This window comes from Phyllopteryx taeniolatus, chromosome 6, assembly GCF_024500385.1.
Source record: "Phyllopteryx taeniolatus isolate TA_2022b chromosome 6, UOR_Ptae_1.2, whole genome shotgun sequence".
Classification (NCBI taxonomy): domain Eukaryota; kingdom Metazoa; phylum Chordata; class Actinopteri; order Syngnathiformes; family Syngnathidae; genus Phyllopteryx; species Phyllopteryx taeniolatus.
In genome coordinates, this window is record NC_084507.1 from 19,433,389 (window position 1) to 19,459,122 (window position 25,734).

Here is a 25,734-nt window from a genome sequence, read left to right on the forward strand (position 1 = left end):
CACCCATTTTTTTTTTCTGGCTGGTTATTCTCTGTGTGAGTGCCTGATGTGAGTGGTGACCTACTGTGACTGATTGAGAGTGTTCTAATTTTGTATTTGTGTGTATGAGAGACCGTTTTACCGTTCAATAAAGTACTGACGAAATCGACCAGGTATTTTGTTTGCGGAGGTTTTGTTCGTTGTGCCAAGTTATCAAGAGTAAAAATAAAAAAAATTCAAAAAATACTTTTAAGTACATTTCAATCTGTACTGGTTTTCCTTTTACTTAAATAAATGAGTTGAATCTGTACTTCTACCAGAATATTTTTGGGGAAATTGGTGGATTGACTACAACCCCTGTTGTATTGTTGTTGAAACCTTTCACACACAACACACAAAAAGCCAGCTTTGACTGTTTGTGTGAAAGATGCTGGACAGACACTGTCCCGTCTTTACTATGCCGCTCTGATACAACCTTGGGTCAACTTCAAACCCCCTCATGTCTGTACCGTCCATACAAACTATCCACACTGGAAAAAGCCATCTTTTTCGAGGCAGTGTGAAAGGGGCTATAGGCCGGATGGTGGCGGCTCTGTGTCTCACTTCTCTCGCCCCTGAATGTGCACACAGTTGCACCAAAGTCCCGCTTTGGTTGTTTTTCTTTACTGTTACAGCTACAAAACGCCAATTAGTTGAAAACACTTTGTGAAAGGCACTAATGATTCCCAGTTACACAACAACACAATGAAGGCATGCTGAGGAGATACTGTGAACTGCATGCAATCAAACAGTCATTCAGCATTGAATATTTGCAGCGATTCAAGCATCACAACACACACAGGAGGTTTGTGTTGTTCTACTCCACAAGCCATGACAGCTCTTCACTTTTCTAAATTTAAACACGGTGAAAATGCTCGCAAGCGGCAAAAATAAACAGTGCTTTTAAAAAGCGCCTGCAAGAGTTTTGACCTTTTCACACCAGCTGCGTGCTATAAACACACAGCAAACGGCAATGGGTTTTACTTTTTAATTAAAGGCATAAAAGTGTGCTTAGAAAACAGAAAACAATGACTAAGATTGATTTTAAGGGGGTAAATATGCTAAAAATTATCAATACATTCTTCTTGGTTTGTTTAGCACTTAAAATCAGTAGGAGATACCTTAAAAAAAATAGTACCTGAAAGTCAGAGGTTTGGTAAAATTTACAAGTGGTAGATCACCGATGGGAAGAGAGGAGAGAAAAGAGGGAAAAAAAAAAAAAGATTTTTTTGACTTTTTCACCCCAGCTATCTTCCGGCTGTTGGATTGTTTACCACATGAAATCAATACAGTGAAAGTGAGGGGATTCATTATAACAATAGTTACATACGTTTTACCTTCAACCTCAGCAAGCTCTGCCCACTGTGGGTCGAATATTATTAAAAATAAATCGGGTCCTTCCCGAAAGAAATGTACAAAGTGCTATTAGTTCACTGAGCGAACAAATTGGCCATTCATGCAATATGTCCATTGTAAACAGACTTTTATTATTTGCTCATAATCATAAGCGATAGATAGCACTTGCATACATTGTTACCTTTGGCACTATCAACTTTTTTCTTGGCAGTATACAACTTGAAAAATATAATTTATGACACCCACAAGCTACATAAAACATTCGGAAGGACATCCCTGAGTAAAGAAAATTCAAAATCAATAAATACATATAATGACATTCCTCCATGATTATGACCCTGACATTAGACAGTAAATTGGCTTTTTCAGCAGAAAGCGACTCCGGCTGGACTTAGCTCGGCTCTTTGTGCTGACCTCACGCATGCATTGGTGCGATTATTTCCCCAACTCATTTAAGTCGCATAAAAGCGTTTAATTAATAAGCACCCGTCCAATTGTCGCATCCCCTTCATGGTTAGCCGAGCATCGCTTCCCGGCTCCGCCGAGGCCAATCCTCTTAATTGAGAAGTGTCGCGACGAGCATCCGTAAACAGAAGGCACAAAAATAAATAGTCTATTGTACATTAAGACAGCCCTGTATAGCTCATTTGGTATCATGTAATTTGCATTTGTTTCTCATTTAGACTATGTCCACAGATACATGGGTATTTCTTTAAATACTTTTCACCCCCCAAAAAAGTGATTTGAGAGATCCTTAAAAACACTTTAAAATAATGTTAAAACAAACTGATGAATTTAGAAAATAGTAAATTTCACAAATGGAGATGCTCCCAAAAAAAACAACAACAAAAAAAAACCAAAAAATACTACAAAAGTGCAGGCAAAATAAAAAAATATATATGTACCAGGCCATTTTAGTTAATCAGAATGGTGAAGAAAGTCTCTCGGAAAAGGCATAAGAACAACTGTAGTGCAAGGAGGAAGGGGGGAATTATTTGTTTAGCGATATTCCTTACAACCCTTGAAATTATTTTTAATTTTTTTTAAAAAGTGCATACCAAGTAACAGGTGACACTAACACCTACAAGGCTTTTATTTTATTTTTTTGGCAATCAGGCTGAATTTATTTCTGGAAAAGGCACAAACGCGACAGTGATGAATGTAGGAACGGGAGACTCTTATATAATACTTTAAAACACTTAAAAATGACATTAAAACAAATAATTACAAAACAAATGCATGCCAAAGCAAAAGGTGGCAATACAACATGTACCAGACAATTTTAGCTCATCAAAAGGCTAAAGAAAGTCATTTCCGGGAAAGACAAGGAAGCCCAAAGGCGAAATGACAAAAAGGGAGAATCTTATATGCACAGATACGTACTCATCAAAACCCTTGAAAATAAAGTTTAAAAAGAAACAAAACACAATAAGGGTGCATGTCAAAGCAAAAGGTGGCGTTATAACCCCTATGAGACCATTTTAGCCAGTCAGAAGGCTGAAGAAAGTCATTTCCAGAAAAGACAAGAACATCAATGGTGACTATGAGGTCAAAATACTTTAAAAAGTATCAGTCTTTAAAAATACCCATGTTCACGTAGACATAGCCTCAGAGTGCATTAGGGTTTCAGTGGGGAGGCTCACTACCGAAGTGCATTTAGTCTTGTTTGAATGATGAATCACGGCATTATGTAAGCTTGGCTCACTGAACTTGTCTGCTTATGCTTCATCCACCGTGAGGAGTTTTTTTTTGTAAATGTTTTTATAAATACCAGCTTTAGGAGCAAGGAACCTTTTTTGTTGTTGTTTCGGCGTTTTCACAGCTCACATCTTTCAGCTGTATGAGCGGGAAGACGAGACAAAGGAGCAGAGTGCGACTCGTCTGCCGAGATCTGTCGTCACCTCGGCCTCCCTCGGTGAGCCTGATGCCGGAGACACAAACGCTTAATTGTTGGCGCGCAACAACCACAAAGAAGAAGAATCACAACTGACAAAAAGCAGCGCGGTGCTTTTTGTGGTTAAGGTGTGCTCAAAAGCTGCCAAAAACAATGGATATTTTTAAAGGCATGGTGAAAATGTGATGTGATGACAATCCAGTTTCCTTGTCAGTGATCCTAATGTAAGGTACTACTAATAACATTTACGTACAACCCCAATTCCAATGAAGTTGGGACGTTATGTTAAACAAATAAAAACAGAATACAATGATTTGCAAATCATGTTCAACCTATATTTAATTGAATACACTACAAAGACAAGATATTTCATGTTCAAACTGATAAACTTTGTTTTTAGCAAATAATCATTAACTTAGAATTTTATGGCTGCAACACGTTCCAAAAAAGCTGGGACAGGTGGCAAAAAAGACTGAGAAAGTTGAGGAATGCTCATCAAACCCCTGTTTGGAACATCCCACAGGTGAACAGGCTAATTGGGAACAGGTGGGTGCCATGATTGGGGAGAAAAGGAGCTTCCCTGAATTGCTCAGTCATTCACAAGCAAAGATGGGGCGGAGTTCACCCCTTTGTGAACAAGTGTGTGAGAAAATAGTCGAACAGTTTAAGGACGTTCCTCAACGTACAAATGCGAGGAATTTAGGGATTTCATCACCTACGGTCCATAATATCATCAAAAGGTTCAGAGAATCTGGAGAAATCACTGCATGTAAGCGGCAAGGCCGAAAACCAACATTGAATGCCCGTGACCTTCGATGCCTCAGACGGCACTGCATCAAAAACCGACATCAATGTGTAAAGGATATCACCACATGGGCTCAGGAACACTTCAGAAAACCAATGTCAGTAAATACAGTTTGGCGCTACATCTGTAAGTGCAACTTCAAACTCTACTATGCAAAGCAAAAGCCATCTTATCAACAACACCCAGAAACGCCGCCGGCTTCTCTGGGACCGAGCTCATCTAAAATGGACTGATGCAAAGTGGAAAAGTGTTCTGTGGTCCGATAAGTCTACATTTCAAATTGTTTTTGGAAATTGTGGACATCGTGTCCTCCGGGCCAAAGAGGAAAAGAACCAACCGGACAGTTATGGACGCAAAGTTCAAAATCCAGCATCTGTGATGGTATGGGGCTGTGTTAGTGCCAATGGCATGGATAACTTACACATCTGTGAAGGCACCATTAATGCTGAAAGGTACATACAGGTTTTGGAGAAACATACGCTGCCATCCAAGCAACGTCTTTTTCATGGACGCCCCTGCTTATTTCAGCAAGACAATGCCAAACCACATTCTGCACGTGTTACAACAGTGTGGCTTCGTAGTAAATGAGTGCGGGTACTAGACTGGCCTGCCTGCAGTCCAGACCTGTCTCCCATTGAAAATCTGTGGCGCATTATGAAGCGTAAAATACGACAACGGAGATCCCGGACTGTTGAACAGCTGAAGCTGTACATCAAGCGAGAATGGGAAAGAATTCCCCCTACAAAGCTTCAACAATTACTGTCCTCAGTTCCCAAACGTTTATTGAATGTTGTTAAAAGAAAAGTTGATGTAACACAGTGGTAAATATTGACCCTGTCCCAGCTTTTTTGGAACGTCCTGCAGCCATAAAATTCCAAGTTAATGATTATTTGCTAAAAACAACTGTTGTTGACCAATTACTCCATGTAATTACTTCTAAAAGACAGTAACTTTCAAAAATACCAATGTGCTTGCTTAAAATTGTGTGTGTGTTTTTTTATTTATTTATGTCTTTATATATTCTTCGTCATCCAGGTCATGGTGAGCTGCAAAGGTTGAATCGGGCCAGCTGGAGTTTTCTTGTTTGTAGAATTATTTTTATTTTTTTTTCTTCTTGTTTTCCGAATACTTTTAAAAATGACTTGGGCAATTATGTTATTAGGCTGATGAAATGTATTACCTTTTGGAAGTAACTTGCCCAAAGCTGTTCCTCATACCAGAACAGATTGTGAGAGAATGGAAAACAACTCACCTGCCGTGGGTGGGTGGCGTGGCCGGCACGGCCGTGAGTGGTACGGCCGTGTCTAGCGTGGGCGGCATGCCCTCGTGCGAGGGCAGCCACTTTTGGAGGTTGATGATTGTGTCCAACGTTCCCGGGGCGGTGTTGATGCGATTTGTGATGGGTGTCGGTCCTGGGAAGGCTCTGGAACCGAGTGAAGGGGATAACAGGCGGCGGGGTAGGCGGTCGAGGTCCCCCGGTGGCAGAAGTCGGCTGAGCCTGGGATCCGGGGTGAAGCAGGGCTGCTTGGGTTTGTTGTCTCGGGTTCTGGAAGGTCTGCGCACTCTCTGTATGGGATTTAAGTGCCGCCTGAGTGAGGGCACTGGGTTGACGCTGGTTCGAGACTGGGGCTGCTTGGCGAGGTCGGCCAGGGCTGCGGGTTTGAGCCGCTTGGCTTTGCGCTTGGGCCAGTGCCGCCTTCTGTTGTTGGGCCACTTGTGCTTGGAGGAGGTGGTTCGGATCAGCCAGTGCTCTGGTATCCGAACTAAATAGGTCACTTTGTCTGAAAGCAGCCTGCTGGCTCACAAAAGGGTTGGTACTTTGCGTGGTGTCCTGGCTGGAGACGGGTTGAATACCAGGTGGAACCCTCGAGTCAAGCCTGGCCCTCTCCCTTTGCGTCGGGGGTTTTCTGTGCGAGTGGTCAGCGGGTTCAAGTTGCGGCACTCTCAGGGTGCGCAAGTCCCAAAAATCAGCTGAGTGGCTCCTCGTCCGGTCCCCCGGACCTGCAGCGGCTGTGTCCTCCCGAAAAGCATTTCTACCTCGCGGCTGTGTTTGGTTTTGTCTCAAAGGTGGATGGTTGGTGTAGTCCGTAGTGTCTGAGGTCAGTCCCCTCGGAAGGGTCCCGCTAGGATACGCCGGTGTCCCTCGTAGGCGATCCCACGGCATATGCCGGTGGGAGGAGGTACGTAGGCTTTCCTGTTGGTAAGTCTGTGTCTTGGCATTGCGCTGAGAAGCGTGCGAGTGTGTGTATCGAGTCGGGATGAGCCCTGGCTGAGTTTGAAGACTCTCAGCTGGACCCTGGTGGGCGGACCCGCTTTGCATTTGGGGATTTGACTGCCCTGTGTCTATTAATTGGGTAGCATTATTAATGGTTTCCTGCTGAGGGAAGGTGTTAAGGTTGACATGAATGGTGGGCATCTGTGCATTATGCTGGGAACCTTGCGTCAGACTCAGCTGGACCCCCGCGGGCCGTTGACTGTTTTGGGCGGCACCTGTCTGTATGACAATGTTTGGATTGATCTGCTGCGTGTCTGCTCGCGTGAAAGCCGGGTTGTCGACGCCATTAAGCGGGTACGAGGATGCGTTGTGTCTAACGTCGCCTCGAAGTTCAGGCGCAGTGCCGTTTTGTTGCAAGTTGCTAAGCTGTAGTGCCTGCAGGTAGCCAGGCCTTTGGCGCTGGGTGGCGTACAACCCTGGGGGGCGACGGGCTTGCGTGTTTGATTGAAAGACAGGGGGGTCAGGACCTTGGCCTGGATTCCTAGCGATGTTAACACGTTGATCTGGAGGCTTAATGGGGAAAGGGGAAAAATGAAGGACGAGGGTTAGGTTTCAATGGACCATCATCACCACCATGCTGATAAAATTCAATCGAGAATCATGTGCTCGGAGGCTTACTAGAGGCCGGGGATTTGTGTGGTTCTTCTGTACCACGACGGCTTCTCCTTGCCTTTGTCGAGCTGTCACAACATAGCCTCAAACAATTACCAGGAGAGTGGCATAAAGTCCTGAACATAGCAATAGTGGTACCAGTGGTATATAGTAAATCCAGGATTTTGTGCCTGTCCAATAAAAAGCATTTGCTTGAATTAATTGTCAAACTAATTGCCTCAAATGAATGCCTCAGGGGGAAAAAAGATGGCAACATCCTTTTTTCTTTTTTAAATTACCTTCTCTATGACATGATAGCACTATGTGCCACATAACCAAATTACGCATGGGTGGTATTAAAACCCTGATTCATACATTATTTATTTGCGTAACAAGAAAATATTATAGATAAGATGTTAGGAAAACAAATAACAGGTGGTATGAGATAATGATACGACCATGTAGACGTCATTACCAAATTATCACAGGGATGGATTTAAAGTCTGGATTCACTTACAGTTCATTTGTGGGGAAAAATGAAAATAATTGTATTCAATCTTACTATAAAAATACATTTGTACACGGTGAAAGCTAATCAGAGAAGCGGAAAGAGGAGGTTTCCTCTCTAATGTACGCCTTACTTCCAAGGGACCTCTCTGCAGTTACTGCAAGTAAATAAACATACCCAGATACTATTAGAGGCAATAGAGTACCTCACATTAATTCTTTTTGCACGGTGGGAAAACAAATGCCACGCAACGTGTAGGCATCATTACACAGGAAGGTGTGTAAAAAATGTATTCATTCATTATTTACTTTTGGAGGAAAACAAAGAATGTTATTATAAAAATGCAGTTGTACCGAGTCAAAATCTAACTTGAATGCTCATGGCAGAAGCCAAAAGACATCTCTCTAATAAACGCCTTACTTCTGATAAACAACTGGTGCCGTTGTACACGGATTTGAGGTAAAATAGTAGCCCTTTCATGATAATTACTAGGCGATCAGGAGTTTTGGGGCCGATCACCGATCGGCAAGTTAAAAAAAAAAAAAAAAAGATAACCAATCGCCGATACGATCATAAGATGGAGCAATGTGTCTGTTTAAATGACTTGTTCATTTACTGTATATACTTGTGTACTGTATACCGAGTATCTTCAAAAGTATTCTCTATTCAGGTCATGTATTCTCATCAGTCAGGTCAAACCAACATTACAGACATAATGGGTGCCAACTTAATTTAATTAAATTACTTTATTGGAATTAAATTACCTCACACACACCAAAACTTTAAAGCATGATTTGACAGAACGCTACGTACAACCGTTAGTGCTAGCACTAGCTTGCTAGGCTACATAACGTTTTGTTGCCTGCTTGTGAGCGGTAAAAGTCCGTGAACATACCTCAAGCAATCCTTGAATTAAAATGTCCTCTCCCGAGCACCGGTGACCACCAGCACACGCTCTCTAGTATTGTTTTTGTTTTTGTGTTTTTCGTTCGTTTGTCAGTGTCTTGCTGTCTCAAAAGTGTTCTCTGTCAATTGACTGTCTGTTGTCGTACTAGAGCGGCTCCAACTACTGGAGACACATTCCTTGTGTGTTTTTTGGACATACTTGGCAAAGATGATTCTGAATCTGATTTTGTTCTTATAATACACACAACGCCATGGTAACGAGTGTATCCGGTCGCGTTTGAATTCACAAGATAAAGCCCAGTGTTCGTAAAAGACGGGATGCGGTGGTATCGGAATACAAGACTTTATTGCAGTAGTCTGACATAGTGCAATCGTGAAATACCAAATTTGTCTTGTAGTCTGAGCCACGCATTACGTGTTGTCTGTCTCAGACGTGTCCCACACCGCCAATATGTTTAAAAAAATAATAATAATTATTGCTGGTCATATATTCACAGTACTACGTCAAAAGACACGTGACAAGGCTAAAAATATTGGAAACATTTTTTATTCAAATATACTGTACACGATGGCGATGCGGAATAAATGTCTTTTGTGGAGCCGATCAATGATTGGATCGGCGAATTATCACATTAAAGTCGATCAGCCTAAAATGCTAATTATCGGCCTACACCGATCAAGCCGTTCAGATCGGTGGAAAGTCTAATCATTACTATATCAACTTATCATTCAATAAATAAAATGAGACCTAAGTTTTTCCGGACTCGATAAATTGTCATTCTTGTGGTGAGCCACTTGTGTCATTAGCCGCTAGTGGGCTCATGGAACGCCGGCAGACACTCTTGCCGGTGTTGGCTCCGTCCAATACTCCACAGCCTTGCTCCTTCTGCAGCGTGTAGATTCACACAACAGAGACACTTAAGGGAACCTTAACTGTTTATTGTGTTCGCTAGCCTGCAAGCTAACAAGCAAGCGGGTTAAGGAGCTAAACAGCTTGCTCCATCGCGGCGGCGATGTTTAAAACATCAGCGCTTTGCTCTGAGTTGTTTTGTGTGTTAGTCCCCAATGAACACACATGGGAAAGTTAACTGGTTATTATGTTCGGTAGCAACCGAGCTAAGGAGCTAAACAGCTCGCTCCACTGCGGCGAAGTCGTTTAAAAATCTCCGTGGGACACATTCAGTCAGTAGTTGACTACAGCGAACGTCAACGTATACTTGATTGACAGGTGAAGGGCTTGTCTTCAGCAGACAATAGAGAAACAAGAATGTTGTTATTATTATGATTTCCTATCATGATAACAATACTCATTTAAAAGAAAAAATCTAATAAAAAATAAGGGCGGGCCTTATTTTCCATGATTTCAGTGGCATTAAAAAAAAAATTATCCTTAAACTGTCTTAAAAAATGTTTTACTGTGACAGGTCTATAAAATAGAACCACCAAATGTTTTATTTTTCTCCGAATTATGTAGAAAAATATTGTTTTGGCGAGAAAAAAGAGAAAAAGTCACAATTATTCTGAAACTAATAAACGTCCTTACCCCGCCTCCTTAGCACGAGACACACCAGCAACACAATAAGCAGCACCAGGATGACGAGTAGCAGAAAGCTGCCAATCACGATGCCCGCCACTTCCCCAGCGTCCAGACAAGTGTCTGAAACACAAACAACAACAAAAAAACAAATCGCAAGCATGCCCCAAGGCCTGTGAAACCTGTGATGTGTTGGCAGTAATTTCTAATGAAGACTTTCCCGTAATTTTGAAATTTTTCCAGTGGCCCAAATATTTTTTTTTAAGTTTATCAATTTTTTTTTAATGTACGACTTTGTTCTTGTAATTCATTCTTATGACATTAAGACTTCTTAAAGAAGCAAAAACTCATGACTTTTAATCTTAATTACTCCTTTTCTCAGTGGCCCCAAAACTCATTTATCATGTGATTTTAACAAGTGAAATTACATTATACTCACAAAAGTGCAACATTAATCTCATAAATTTAAGACTTTTTTTAAAATTGTAATTTTATGAAAAGAAAAAGCCTGTTGCAAATGCATTAGAATAAAGTCTAAATTGTAACATTACGAAGAAAATTCTCAAAACATTACTTTCATTTCACTTTATTCTATTTTTACAAATATTTTGAAAAGGCAAAATTGTGAGAACAGCCACAAAAGTATTAGAATTATCTCATAATTTTAACGAGTGAATGTTATAACTTTATTCTCTTAACTTTTTACTTGTAATTTTACTGTATTTTTTTTCTTTTCAGTGTGGCCCTGTGGATATTGAATGGCCATTTAAAGTTTGTGGAAATTAGTTGGGGTGCTTTCTGAGTTAATGCTGGTATTAAAAAAAAAAAAACCTCCTTTGCCCTTTGAGCTTGGCAGAGGTAAAACAGATAAGAAGGGGAGAGCGAGAAAGAAAAATAAATGAAACAAAAACTTGGAAGTGTGTGTGTGTGCGCACGTGTAAGTCATCGAACGACTTTGACCACATTCCCGCCAGATCAATCTCCCAGGATGCATTGTGTCCCTCTGCTGTCACAAAGACAGATATGTGGAAGGTGGGCGGGTGGCGTTCTAAGACCCTCCGCCATCATTATCCGCCTCACAGAGGTCAACCTTGGTCATAACTCACTTTCCACGGACACGTCCGTCGCTCGCTCCGACGTGCCGCTGGTGACGGCGTTTCTGGCGGTGCACGTGTAGCGGCCACTGTCGTCTGTGGACGAGGTCTGGACGCTGAGCACGCCGCTGTCGGGCTGCGCCGACGCCACGGTCTCGCCGTCGCGTTGCCACGTAAAGAGGGCCGGGGGCAGCGAGTCCGACAGGCAGGTGAGACGCAAGATCTGGCCCGCCTGGACGTCGGCACTGCCCACGCAGTCTTTGGGGGCGTCCTTGGTCAGGACTGGGGTGTCAGGTCCGTCTGGTAGTTAAAAAGATAAATATAGAAATCACAGTACTAAAAATGTTTAAAATTTGCCATGTGGAATGCTAAAGCGGGACAATGGTTTTGCTGTTATCAGAGGACTGATACGGCTGTTGTTGTGCCCATTGTTCTCTTGTCGGACAGCAGAGTAAAACAAAGAAAAATAAAAGCCAATACAAATACATGGATAACAAACTGTGCAATGTGATATAGTTACATAATACCTTACTTCATAGCACATGGGGAATAAAAGGTTAAAAACTGGCTCAAAACAAGGTGCAACGATGATATTGGGACGAATGATGCGAGTTTTATTATTTGTCGCAGTGTTCCAGTCCTTTGGGGAAGAAAATGGAAAAGATCAACCAAAAGTAGTGCAGACTTTGGGAACTAACAGGTTAATAAAACTGATGACATGGAGAGTGCAGGTGGTTGTATGCATGGTGAGAGAGCAAAGATTGGGAGGGGTCTTGCCAATAAGTGTTTTATCGATCATTTTATACAGCACAGTTCTGTTGAGTGAATTTTTTTATGATGAAACGAATTTACGAATTTGGGGTGCTTTTGGGGGGAGGGTGGAACAGATTAATTGCATTTCCATTCATTTCAAATGGAGAAAGATGATTTGAGAGTATTGAGATGCGAGTGGGGTCATGGAACGAATTGTAATCGTATCTCAAGGCAATAACTTCTGATGTCAATTTGCAAAATATAAATAAAACAGGAAGTAATGGTCTAGTCTTCAAAACCTGGTATTCTCAGTAGTAGAGTGAATAAACACACCCAGGTATTATTTTAATCTATTACAGTGCCTCCTTTTGTCCGAAGGACAACAAACAAAAGGTGCCAAGATATCCATCCATCCATTTTCTTTACCGCTTCTCCTCACTAGGGTTGCGGGCGTGGTGGAGCCTATCCCAGCTATCATCGGTCAGGAGGCGGGGTACACCCTGAAATGGTTGCCAGCCAATCGCAGGGCACATACAAACAAACAACCATTCGCACTCACATCCACACCTACAGGCAATTTAGAGTCTTTAATCAACCTATCACACGTGTTTTTGGGATGTGGGAGGAAACTGGAGTGCCCGGAGAAATCCCACCCAGGCACGGGGAGAACATGCAAACCCCACACAGGTGGGGCCAGGATTTGAACCCCGGTCCCTAGAACTGTGAGGCAGATGTGCTAACCAGTCGGTCACCGTGCCGGCATGCTAAGATATCATGTTTCGCTATTACCAAATTAACACAGTGGTGGAGTTTAAATTTTTTATTGATTCATTATGTGTTGGTAGGGGAAAAAATATAAAGAATGTTATAAAATAATAGTTTTAAAAATAAAAAAAAATGTACTTGTGTAGTGACGAATGCAAAAAGGAGACACTGAAAGACAAGGGCTCCTCTCTAATATATGCCTTAATTCTCGTAAATCGCTGGTACTCTCAGCAGTTGAGTAAAGGGGTGTCGAGTCCTTCTCGTGCGGTGATGGACATAGGAGGTTGTTATCAGCATCACAAGATACACTTACTATTGATTTGCTTTCACCTCCAAAGACCAAGCTAGACTTTCAGGAGTTGTTGAAGCCAATTTATTACCTGCACCAAGGAACTTGTGGTTTTCTTTGTTAATTAGCTAGCAGAAAAAATTACAATGGAGCTAGGTACCATTGTGGTTCAAGATAAGGGTGCAGTTCAGGTATTGTTTTCCATTTTAAAACCATTTCTTTGATTTCTCAGTGGCAATGTATGAATAACGACAAAATTTAAAGAAAAGTTACGAGAAAAAGGCTTAATGTTTGTTATGCGAAAACAAAAAATATAAAACTTTTCTTCAAGTCTTAACGTTATGTGAATAAAGTTGTTTTTGTAAACTTGATAAACTAAAGTCGCCGTGGAAATAAGCGATTGTTACGATTTGCATTATTGGGGGGGGGGGGGGGGGAATCAGAAAGTTGTGAGCGTAATGTCATAATACTACAAGAAAAAAGTCAATGTTACCAGCTTGCAGTTGAAATACTATGGGAAGAAAAGTTATTACAATAAAGTTATAATTTTAAAATGTGACTAATGTAATTTTTTTTCTACTACGTTTACAAATATAATTTGCTCAATATTAGGGCTCTCCCCCGCAAAAAAACAACAACTTTGCTATCACTTTGACTTTTCGAAGATTTTTTTCTCGTAACTTTTTTTTATCAATAAGATTAAAGTCTTAGTAAGAAATTCAGGATTTTTAAAAATCCAGATCCATGATTTAACCTAACTTTATTCTTCTAATTTTACAGCTTTTTTCTCATGATTTTACTAGGACTTTAAAAAGTAAAAAAAAAAAAAAGTCGTAAAATTGTGAGGGGAAAAAAGTCAGAACAAATTAATAACGAGAAAAAAGTCGGAATGTTCTTGGGGAAAAAAAATGTTAAACAAATTTTGGGATGTTACATAATTTAGTGTTGTTATAATTTATGCATTTTCGAAAGGAAAAAAAAGTCATGATGTTACGCAAAACAAGTTGGAAAATAATTAATTTATGCTTTAGAAAAATAAATCACTGCGATTGGCTGGCAACCAGTTCAAGGTGCACCCCACCTACTGCCCGATGATAGCTGGGATATGCTCCAGCACTCCCGCCACCCTTGTGAGGATAAGCGGCCCAGATAATGGATGTATGGATGGAAAAATAAATCAAATAAATGTTACACGAATAAAGTGGTAATAGGAGAAAAAAAAGTATATTGCAAAAAAATGGGGGGTTTTCTAGATAAAAGTTGTGATGTTACGTGAATAAAGTTGTAACATTAAGAGTAAAATTATAAAATTCACATGAATAAAGTAAAATCAGAAAAAAATCGTAGTTATTAGAATGAAGTTGTAATTTTAACTAAAGCTAAAATGTTTTATTATGTTATTATTATGTAACAAGCAGAAAAGTTAAATAATTTTTTTCCCCCAAAATCCTTTATTAGACTGTACCCCACCCCTCCACAAACTGATTTTGTTGTTTTAACATAATGCTTAAAAATGATAATAATAGTACTGATTAGAATAATAAGAATGCTCGCTAACTCACAGAAGACGGTGAGACTTTGTGTGGCAGCGAGGGCGCTGACTGGGTTGCTGACTGTGCACGTGTAGTCTCCGGTGTCGGCCCGCTGGCCCGGGTTGATGACCAACGAGCCGCCGGCGATGGTTATCCTGCCGTCTTCGGTGACTGTGACGCCGCCCTTTCCCCACTGGAAGGTGAGCGCTGTGCCGCCCGAGGTGCACATCAGTGTGATGTTTCCGCCTTCCGTCGCCACCGACGGCACAGAGAGAGTCACCCCGGACACGGCGTCTAAAAAGAAATACAGTGAACATTCCAGGCCCACCCGTTACAAGTGAAAATCTGCAATATATAGAGATATTTTTATAGTTATACTCACACGCTCTAAAGAAATCTAATCTTATTAAAAATGTCTAAACGCATTGTAAAGGTATTTGAACACAAAAATAACAAGCAATAAATGTATAGAAAATACTGTATGTACCGTAGTATCTGTTAGATATGTGCCTTTAAGAGGCAGGGTCTTTTGGGGAGGCATGTGATTTCGGCGAGTCCATGTGCGAGTGTCTGGGCATGGATGCGGTCGACAAGTGCATCGTGACCGTGGCACTTCTTTCCCACAGGCGAAGAAATTATATATACTCTGAGATTATTTACTGAATATTTACTATTGAGGAGCTGAAATTCCAAGGATTTTGACAATTTTAAGTTAAACAAGGTCCCTAAACAATGAATCCATTATCAAAATAGTTGTCGATTAATATGATAATCAATTAGTTGTTGATTAATCGTTGCACCTCTACACTATAAAGACAATAAAAGAGAATGTAAGTGGGAAAAAAATGGTATTCTAAAGTGTAATTACCGTATGTATGTCAAGGTATCACTGTCTCCTGTAAAAACCCACAAAAAAAAAAAAAAAAAAAAAAAAAAGATTGCTACAAACCACAGATTTCTGCGATATAGTGACGATTTCTGTGACAGGCAAGTAGGTATCTACTCTTTCCACAAAATGTCTGCGCTATAGCGGGGTCGGCACAACAGAGGGCAGTTTGATGTTTGATGTAGGATACCACATACAGATGCGGGCACAGATGGCGAATAAAGGCCAGATGAATGAGTGGAGCAGAGATGCTGCTTGGCGGTCGGCCGGAGTTTAATCACTGCACAGGGAGCAAAGCTTCAAGGAAGCAGTGCAAATATCAAGTACTGATGCAAGGGGCCGCTGGTTTTGAAGTCAATTGAACAAGGAATTTGATTGCGAATGGAGGACCAACTCGTTGGTGGAATCAATCGAAACAGGAGAGATACAGTATGTTGCGTAAACAAAGAGAAAGCAATGCGTAGCGATGCAACATTATATACTGTAGCCCTGTTTCTTCAAATTGTGGGTTCGGCGCTAAAATCAAATGCCGGGCGCGGAAACAACTGACCTCAAAAAATAAATTTGCGAATAAGGTGACCATTTACCTCAACTAAAATTTTTGTGCTTCAATTCTTTCTTTTCAACTGTTTCTTTTCAACAAGTACAATTTATTTCATGACATTAGTAAATTGCTATATTATATATTTATTAAGAGACGTGGTTTTATTACATCCTAATGTCCGTTAGAATTGAAATTACCCCCCCAAAAAAATCTGTATATTTATTTGTCCTCCCCAAAAATAAAATAAAATGTTGTATTATTAATGATTATTATTGTATTATTATTTGATTGTATGTCTTGGGTGTTATCTTAAGTTAAATGACTACTACATACTGTATACTAATAAATGAATACTACATGTACTAATATGATCAATTATATTCATCCACCCATCCATCCATTTTCTGAACTGCTTATCCTCACTCGGGTCGCGCGTGTGGTGGCGCCTAGCTTAGCTGACTCTGGGCAAGAGGCAGGGTACACCCTGAGATAGTCGCCAGCCAAGCGCAGGGCACATATACAATAAACAAACACTCATTTACACTCACATTCACACCTACGTACAATTAAGAGTCTTCAATTAACCTACCATGCATTTTTTTGGAATGTGGGAGGACACCGGAGTACCTAGAGAAAACCCATGCAAGCATAGGGGGGGAGAACATGCAAATTTCAAAAGGCGAGGCCAGATTTGAACCCGGGTCCTCGGAACTGTGAGGCAGATGTGCTAACCAGTCGTCCACTATGCCGCCCTCAATTATATTTATTTGTAAAATAAATAGATAAAATGCATGTACTATTGAATATTATAAAAATGTATTGTACAATGTTTTGTATTATTTCCAAATACAATATTCTTTCTTGGCGGCACGGTCACCGACTGGTTAGCACATCCGCCTCACAGTGAACTTTTCTCCACCTTAACCAGCACAAAACTGAAGTTTTAGTCATCAGCCCGGCCCTAAGAGAGAAACTTTGTGACTAAACAACAAGCATTGTTCTTAAAACCTTCCCATCTGGTGAAAAACCTGGGAGTTATTTTAGACTCTGAGCTCACATTTATTCCACACAGTAAAAATGTAACAAAAATAGGTTTCTATCATTTAAAGAACATAGCCAGAGTCCACCCCATTCTCTCTAGAGGCCAACACGGAGACGCTAATGCATGTTTTTATCTCCAGTCGGATGGACTATTGGGATATCCTGCTTTCTGGTCTTCCGAAAAAACTATTTCAGCCCTACAATTACTAACGAAACTCGGCAGCGCGTATCCTGACGCAGACCAGAAGGAGGGAGCACATTACACCACCTTGAGGTCTTCCTTTTAGTTATTGCAAATATCAGGACGCACACTTACGGTGAGGCATCGTTCCAGGTTTACACCCCCCCCCCCCCCATTTAACTATGTATTGCACTTTGAGATGCATATCATTGTATAAAAAGTGCTCTATTAATAAAGTTTTATTTGATTTAATATTACATAGAATTTCATTTTTTTTATGGATATGATTTTGCATTTTTTAAAGGCAACTTTCAGGACACCCAATGACAATCGCCTATAACCAAACAAAAACATTTGCAAATGATAATTTCTAGAAATTTCAGACTCATTCAATAACATGTTTTTAGTTGTTTTCTTATTTTCTATCTTCATCCTCAACTCTTTTGTTGTAACGACGTCTATTGTTCATACAAGAAAAAAATTATAGTTGAATAATTTATTCTATAATTTAGCTCCCTGATTATGTCGATGGAGGAAATTATCTCGAATGTCTCCAATGCGAGGGCTGCCGTGTTCCCATTCCATTCACCCCGCCGACTCAACTGCAAGCGTGTGCTATTTTCTGAGTGCAGCAGGGCCAGGCATACAAGGACGTGACATTGGCGCGCTCTTTGGCGAGCGCGCACGACGCGACCTTTCCGGCAATAATTTGCTCCACCCGTCACCCCATTAGCGACGGCGCTAGGAAATGGAGGCATGCGAGACGACGACGTGAGCTGATCCCAATAGACGCTCTGCTGGACCGCCCTTCATGCAAATCAATGCAAATAGTGCATGTAAATAAAACACAGAGTGCGCAATGACACATCTAAGAGTAGGCGCTGCATATCAATTGAGCGAAGACGACTGGAAATAATCCACACGGCAGACTAGGTTATGTGAACGCACAAAGTACGTGTCATGATCAATACGATAACTCCTTTCGTCAGTTATTCACTTGAACAACAGAAATAAAGAAAACTCAAATCAGTCATAGTCAAAATAAAGTCCATGGGACATACGGGGGGTACAGGTGTCACAATTCAGCGATTCATTGATGATCACATTAATCGACAACTATTTTGATAATCGATTAATGATTTCGAGACCTTGTTTAATTTAAAATGGTCTAAATCCCAGAATTTAAGTCTCTCATTCTCAACAGTAAACAGTCTGATTTCTGTAGTCCTTCATGAAAGCACACTGATTATCTTTGTGTTTCATCAAAAAAAGACAGTTGCAAACATATGCTTTTACTTTGGAAAACAATAATCAACATGTTCCCTTATACAATAGATATAAATAGAATCACTGAAAATAATCAGCTGTCAAAAACGTCAATGGCACGCTTGGACACATTCGTGCACAATGTGCATGTCATGATTTTGCGAACACACCTCTAATCAGTTCTGTATGATCGTCTCCACCTTGCACAGTTGAAGAGAAAAAGAACAACAACAAAAAAAAGACTACAAATAATGACACACACTTGTAGCGGCAGCCTTGACTTCAACCTTTCGGCGGGCCAGGCCACAGTAAAAAACGCCGGAAGAACAGTTCTTTCCAGTTTGTGACCATGCACGACTGAGCAATCAAGCAGAACAACGCAGATCTACGCTTCCTTGACAATTCACTATATTGATGACGGAGATTTTCAGATGAAAAGTCAGTGTTTGCAGACTAATGTTATTGCCTTCTATGCATGAACTATTTGCTGCCATTAAGATGCAATTTGTGATTGCATTTTGTAATACATATTTATTCAGCTAGCCCTTGGTAAAGTAGAATTATTTTGGGGTACATTTATTTTTTATTATCTGTCATTTATTCTTATTTAAAAAATCTTTTTGCACTGAAAACTGTTCAATAGTTTGTTGAAAAGTAGTGCAATAAAAATATAGATTTTTCCCTAACGAAGAATAATCGTGACAAATAAGCATGATTACAATATTGATTGAAAAAATAAAATAAAAATCAAGATTATTTTGGCCGTAATCGTGCAGCCCTACCTGTGAGTATTGTTATATTACCTGTCTGTATGTGTAACTATGGCGTTTGTATGAATATTCGTTATTTGAAGGTAAATCCCTCCCGTGGGCTAATGCTAATTTTAGCTAGCTCATCAATAGGGTTTTACATTGAGTCATAGCATTAAGCTAGCAATCTTTCCGAAATCAAGTCTCCTGCATTAAAATATACAATGTGTGTAATTTTTGTTGTGCGTTTAGTTTTACAGTAAACTCCAACTGGTGTGTCATTAAACAGCTTAAAGTACTCAGGGAGAGCAGAATGATATAGGTCACATGCTAGCTGCAAGCCACAAAGGGTGTGTTCAGTGTGGTTTTACTATGCAGGAACTTTAATACACACAACTCACGCCACGGTTTTTCTTCGATTATAACGTTTTTATGATGGCGAGAACCCAAAAATCATGATTAAATTTTGATTACTCAGCCAGCCCAGGACTCAACTGACGCCGAAACTCTGCACACACAGCAGCTAAAGCTAAACACTAACGTAAATAGCCAACTCTTTTTACTAGACTTTAGACTGATTTGATCGGGCTGATCGGTATCGGATGATGTTTAGCATTTTATGCTGATCGGCTTTAATGTCATAATTGATCGGCTCCGAAAAAGACATTAACTAAGCGTCACTGCGTGCACAGTATATTTGAATCGCGTGTCTTTTGACGTAGTATTGGAAATATCTGACAGCCAAAGAAAAAATAAATAAAAATTTCAGCGGTGTGGGACAGACAACACGTCGGAAACAGGCAACACGTAATGCCCGGATCAGACTACAAGACAAATTTGCTCTTTCACGATTGCACTGTCAGACTACTGCAATAAAATAAGTGGAGCGAGCCGACTGTATTATAAGGACACAATGGGGGAAAAAACGTGTGTTGGTGGTCACCGGTGCTCAGGCCAGGAGAGGATGGTCGTTTAAGGCTTGCTTGAGGTATCTTCACGTACTTTTAATACGATACAGCTCACAAGCAGGCAATAAAATGTTATGTAGCCTAGCAAGCTAGTTGTAGCACAAACGATTGGACGTAAACATACCGCCGTTCTGTCGAATCATGCTCTAGAGTTTCGGTCTGGGTGAAGTAATTTAATTAAAAATAAAGTAGTTTAATTACAGTAAATTAGCACCCATTGTTTCTGTCATGTAATGTTGGTTTGACCGGACTGATTAGAATACACGATCTGACTAGAGCAGTGATTTCCAACTTTTATGGAGCCAAGGAACATATTTTACAATTGAAAAATCTCACGGCACACCAACAAACAAAAATGTCACAAAAGGTGGATACATTATTTACTGTATTTACTTCCTTCCATCTAATAGAAGACCATTCATTTGTTCTGTCTGTCATTATGCCTCACTGGCATAAATAGAGGAACAAAGATACCTTATTTATTGTAAATATAATTTTTTGAGCAATTAAGTACACGAGTATATACAATAAATGAACAGGTCATTTAAATAGATATATTCCTCCATCTTGTGATCGGATAAGTTATCGTTTTTTTAAACTTGCTGATCGGCAATGTACTATCATGTACATACTGTACATGATAGTACATTGCACACACGCAATTTTACTCAGTGGATTATATCAAGTAGTTCAATTGTGCAATGTGGCGGCTATCATGAATAACTGGTGAGAGGAGCGATGACACACATTGTGTGAGCATATGATCGAGTTTTTCGCAGATGTTTTCAATTTTGGATTACAGTAATCATCCGTTTATTGCAGCGGTTACGTTCCAGACCACCTCCACAACAGACAAAATCCACAAAGTAATGACCAATGTTTATACTGATTATTGGTAACAGTGTATGCATGAAGCTTAATATATATAATACAATAAATACTTGGTCATTACTTTGTGGATTTCGTCTGTAACATTTTATTGCCCGCTTGTGAGCCGTACCGTATTAAAAAAGTACGTGAAGATACCTCAAGCAAGCCTTAAACGAACGTCCTCTCCTGTCCTGAGCACTGGTGACCACCAACACACGTTTTCTCCATTTTGTCCTTATAATACAGTCGGCTCGCTCCACTCTTGTTGTCGTCGCCACGGTAACGAGTGTATCCGGTCGCATTTGAGTTGACAAGATAAAGCCCAATGTTCGTAAAAAAACAGGATGCAGTGGTATCGGAATACAAGATTTTATTGCAGTAGTCTGACAGTGCAATCCTGAAAGAGCATATTTGTCTTTTAGTCTCATTACGTGTTGCCCGTCTCCGACGTGTTGTCTGTCCCACATCGCCGAAATTATTATTTTTTCTTTTAAATAACTTCATTGGCCGTCAGATATTTACAGTACTACGTCAAAAGACACGCGACAAATAAACTAGCTTTTGGATTCAAATATACTGTGCACGCGGCGATGCGGAGTAAATGTCTTTTGCGCAGCCGATCAATGATCGGCGAATTATGACATTAAAGCCGATCAGCATAAAATGCTAAATATTGCTGATACCGATCAGCCCGATAAAATCGGTGTAAAGTCTAGCACATAAAGTATAAATGATGCGTTCTACTAGTCAGTCCTTACCAAAAACCCTCAGAGGTACTGATCTGGAGTTGGACGTCAGGCCCGTGGAGGCGAGCGGGACCACCTCCACCGTGTACCTCCCCGCGTCTCCCAGCTGGGCGCTTCGGATGCGGAGCTGCGTTGCCGTGATGGTGACCCGGCCACGAAACTGCTGCACCTCGTTGATGACGGGGGAGCCGCCGGCGAACAGACCCAGCGTGACACCCTCGTACAACCACGTCATAGACAGCACATCGGGGACGGTTATTACGGTGAACTGGATTTCGGTGCCGCTCAGCACAAGCACCGGGTCTGTCTGGAACTGTATCTGGATTTGGTCCTGCGCCCGCACAAAAACTGGAAGACAAGTTGGGTTAGTGACCAAAAAGTATTCTTTTTGACTGTGGATTATTTTGAGTAATTCTGTATATTTCTATCATGCAAGTTGTTTGAAATAACTGGCAAGTGGAGCAATCGTATTACTGATGACACGTACATTACATACGCATGTGCCATGTAATTTTTATATTTTTTTACTGTGGATCGTTGTGAGTCGTTCTGTTAATTTCTAATGTACAAAGGTGGCGATGACAATCATGACACGTACATAGCACATGCATTGTGGTCAAGCGTACTGTGGAGTACTTTTTGACTCTAAGGATTACTTCCAGTCATTATTTTTTGTTCTTTGATGGGTTTTTTTTTTACCTTTAGCTTTGATTATGGAACATATTCACATTAGCATTCTTTAATAAGCTTACATTTGTTTGTATCCAGAGTTACATCAATGCCTCAAGGAATTAACTCTGGCCATGTGTTTTACTTTTTCTTCAACATTTTCCAGTGTCACTTTGTTGTCAAAGTTAAACCTGTGTTCGCGTTCTTACAGAGGTTCACTTCTTTTTTTATACACTTGTTAAAAAAAAAGAAAAAAGTGAGACGCATGACATCGCATTACTAGCAGTCAACTTATTTTTACCCTTGTATGGCAAGTGGAGCAATCGTATTACTGATTACATTACATATGCATGTGCCATGTAATTTTAGTGTATGACAGTAACAAATCTTATTTCGTCATTATTATGACTAACATTTTGATCCTGGAACATAATATTTATATTCTTACAATGTTTCTCCCACTATGAGATGAGTACAATCAAAATTAATCACTGCAGTAATTATCCCGACCTAGTTGGATAATTGTACCGAGCAAGCAATGTCCCTATTGTGTCCATATACTGGTGTGTATTTACACAAAGTAGAGTACAAAGGACAAGCACAATTCCCATTCAGGAAGACTCCAAAGTCCAATTACTTCATATTTTCATAACCGAGTTAATCACTCTGCATTATTTATTATTTCAGAAGAACTTCTATTAGGGGAAAAGGTAAAATACACTTTGCCAGAATGTCCTCAGACTGCCTGGTGGGCTCAATCACCATTTTGCCAAATCAATTTTCAACAGGCAGCGGGGAAAAATGACTATTTAATTAAATGAGAATGTTGGCGATTACGACTTTAATTATTATCTCTCATGCACGAACAGCGGGCCCCGGACGAGGAGCAAATTGAAACGTAATTTCAAATTCCCGGTGCCTAATTTTCTACGCTTGTTTCCCGCAACACAAACGCATGAAAATTGTATCTTTGACGCTTGACCTTATTTATTTATTTTTGGTTCATGTGGGCGCACAAGGCAGTTGGTGGACTGTGACAATTTAAAGAACACCACCACCACGTTTACATTATACATGCTTTTAAAGACAAACATTCAATTTAAGGATAGTACTCTTGTTGCTCGTCTCCTAATCTGTGATGATGCCATAAAATCTATGTATTTTTAGTGTCCAGAAAATTTTGTTAACAATAAAGAATATTTTGATATATTTATTACAATATATAAAAACAAATCACAAACAAAGAAATTAATGTTCTAATTAAAATTAATGTTCTAATTATTTGCAGAACAAATAAAACAAATAATGAATAAACATTTTGTATGATTTAATTGATTAATAAATTTACTATTTTTTCCAAACAGCTTTCAATAAATGCCTGTTATGCTCTACAGTTGAGTCAATGGACAAAGAAGGTGACCAAGTGAAAGTAATACAGTACTTATTACCGTACATACTATATTTAATTTTGGAAGATAAATATTACAAATATATTGTAGTTACTAATATTATCATCATCATCATCAATGGTAATGCAGCCCTATGGGGGCACAAGCCAGTGCAAACTGTAGGCCGGTCCCAAGCTCGGATAAATGCAGAGGGTTGCGTCAGGGCTTCCAGCTTAAAACTTTGCCAAACAAATATGAGCGTTCATCTAAAGAATTCCATACCGGATCGGCCGTGGCCCGCGTTAACAATGTCTTCCACCGGCGCCGTTGACCTGCAGGGCACCGGTGGAAATTAATCGACTGTGGGTCGAACACAGAGAGGTGGAAAGGGGGTTCTTCAGCAGAAATCGAAGAGGAAAGCACAGAGCCTAGAATTGAATGTGGGACTTTGAATGTTGGGACTATGACAGGAAAATCTCGGGAGTTGGTTGACATCATGATTAGGAGAAAGGTTGATATATTGTGTGTCCAGGAGAGCAGGTGGAAAGGCAGTAAGGCTAGAGGTTTAGGGGCAGGGTTTAAATTATTTTACCATGGTGTAGATGGTAAGACAAATGGAGTCGGGGTTATTTTAAAAGAAGAGTTGGCTAAGAATGTCTTGGAGGTGAAAAGAGTATCAGATCGAGTGATGAGGTTGAAACTTGAAATTGAGGGTGTTATGTATAATGTGATTAGCAGCTATGCCCCACAGGTAGGATGTGACCTAGAGGTGAAAGAGAAATTCTGGAAGGAGCTAGACGAAGTAGTTTTGACCATCCCATACAGAGAGAGAGTCGTGATTGGTGCAAATTGTAATGGACATGTTGGTGAAGGAAACAGGGGTGATGAAGACGTGATGGGTAAGTACGACATCCAGGACAGGAACTTCGAGGGACAGGTGGTGGTAGACTTTGCGAAAAGGATGGAAATGGCTGTAGTGATCACTTTCTTCCAGAAGAGGCACGAACATAGGGTGACCTACAAGAGCGGAAGTAGAAGCACGCAGGTGGATTACATCTTGTGCAGACGATGTAATCTGAAGATGGTTACCGACTGTAAAGTAGTGGTAGGGGACAATGGGGCTAGACGGCATAGGAAGGTGGCGTGTAAAATGTCTCTGGTGGTGGGGAGGAAGATTAAGAAGCCAAAAGCAGAGCAGCGAACCATGTGGTGGAAGCTGAGAAAGTAAGAGTGTTGTGCGGCTTTTCGGGAAGAGCTGAGACAGGCTGTCGGTGGAAAGGAGGAGCTTCTAGAAGACTGGACCACTATAGCCAAAGTGATCAGAGGAATAAAATTGATGAGCCACACAATGAAGTTATTAGAAAGAGTAGTGGAGGCTAGACTCAGGACAGAAGTGAATATTTGCAAGCAACAGTATGGTTTCATGCCTAGAAAGAGTACCACAGATGTATTATTTGCCTTGAGGGTGTTGATGGAGAAGTACAGAAGGAGCTACATTGTGTCTTTGTGGATCCAGAGAAAGCCTATGACAGAGTACCCAGAGAGGAACTGTGGTACTGCATGTGGAGTGGAGCGGCAGAGAAGTATGTCAGAATAATACAGGACATCTACGAGGGCAGCAGAACAGTGGTGAGGTGTGATGTAGGTGTGACAGAGGAGTTTAAGGTGGAGGTGGGACTGCATCAGGGATCAGCCCTGTGCCCCTTCCTGTTTGCAGTGGTGATGGCTAGGCTGACAGATGAGGTTAGACTGGAATCCCCATGGACCATGATGTTTGCAGTTGAAATTGTGATCTGTAGTGAAAGCAGGGAGCAGGTGGAGGAACAGTTAGAAAGGTGGAGGCATGCACTGGAAAGGGGCGGAATGAATATTAGCCAAAGTAAAACAGAATATATGTGCATGAATGAGAGGGGTGGAGTGGGAAGAGTGAGGCTACAGGGAGAAGAGACAGCAAGGGTGGAGGACTTCAAATAATTGGGGTCAACCGTCCAGAGCAATGGTGAGTGTGATAAGGAAGTGAAGAAGCAGGTCCAAGCAGGTTGGTACAGGTGGAGGAAGGTGTCAGGTGTGTTATGTGACAGAAGACAGTGGTGAGGCCAGCCATGA

General features: G+C 40.7%; 1 protein-coding gene across 4 annotated transcripts in view; it reads right to left on the minus strand.

Annotated features, from left to right (window-relative positions):
* Nucleotides 1–1,484: 1,484 nt before the first annotated feature.
* The window catches only part of si:dkeyp-97a10.3 (uncharacterized), a 26,014-nt gene continuing 1,764 nt past the window's right edge, over nucleotides 1,485–25,734 (minus strand). For 2 of the 4 annotated variants that reach the window (XM_061777237.1, XM_061777234.1), the window contains 8 exons: nucleotides 21,584–21,919; nucleotides 16,340–16,377; nucleotides 14,351–14,614; nucleotides 10,994–11,281; nucleotides 9,897–10,010; nucleotides 6,967–7,028; nucleotides 5,326–6,858; nucleotides 1,485–3,295 (listed from right to left, as the gene is read on the minus strand). In XM_061777237.1, the coding sequence (XP_061633221.1) occupies nucleotides 3,272–3,295; nucleotides 5,326–6,858; nucleotides 6,967–7,028; nucleotides 9,897–10,010; nucleotides 10,994–11,281; nucleotides 14,351–14,614; nucleotides 16,340–16,377; nucleotides 21,584–21,919 (2,659 nt within the window). In that variant the 3' untranslated portion in view covers nucleotides 1,485–3,271. The remainder of the gene's footprint in view (nucleotides 3,296–5,325; nucleotides 6,859–6,966; nucleotides 7,029–9,896; nucleotides 10,011–10,993; nucleotides 11,282–14,350; nucleotides 14,615–16,339; nucleotides 16,378–21,583; nucleotides 21,920–25,734) is intronic. The other 2 variants (XM_061777235.1, XM_061777238.1) reach the window with 1 other exon arrangement.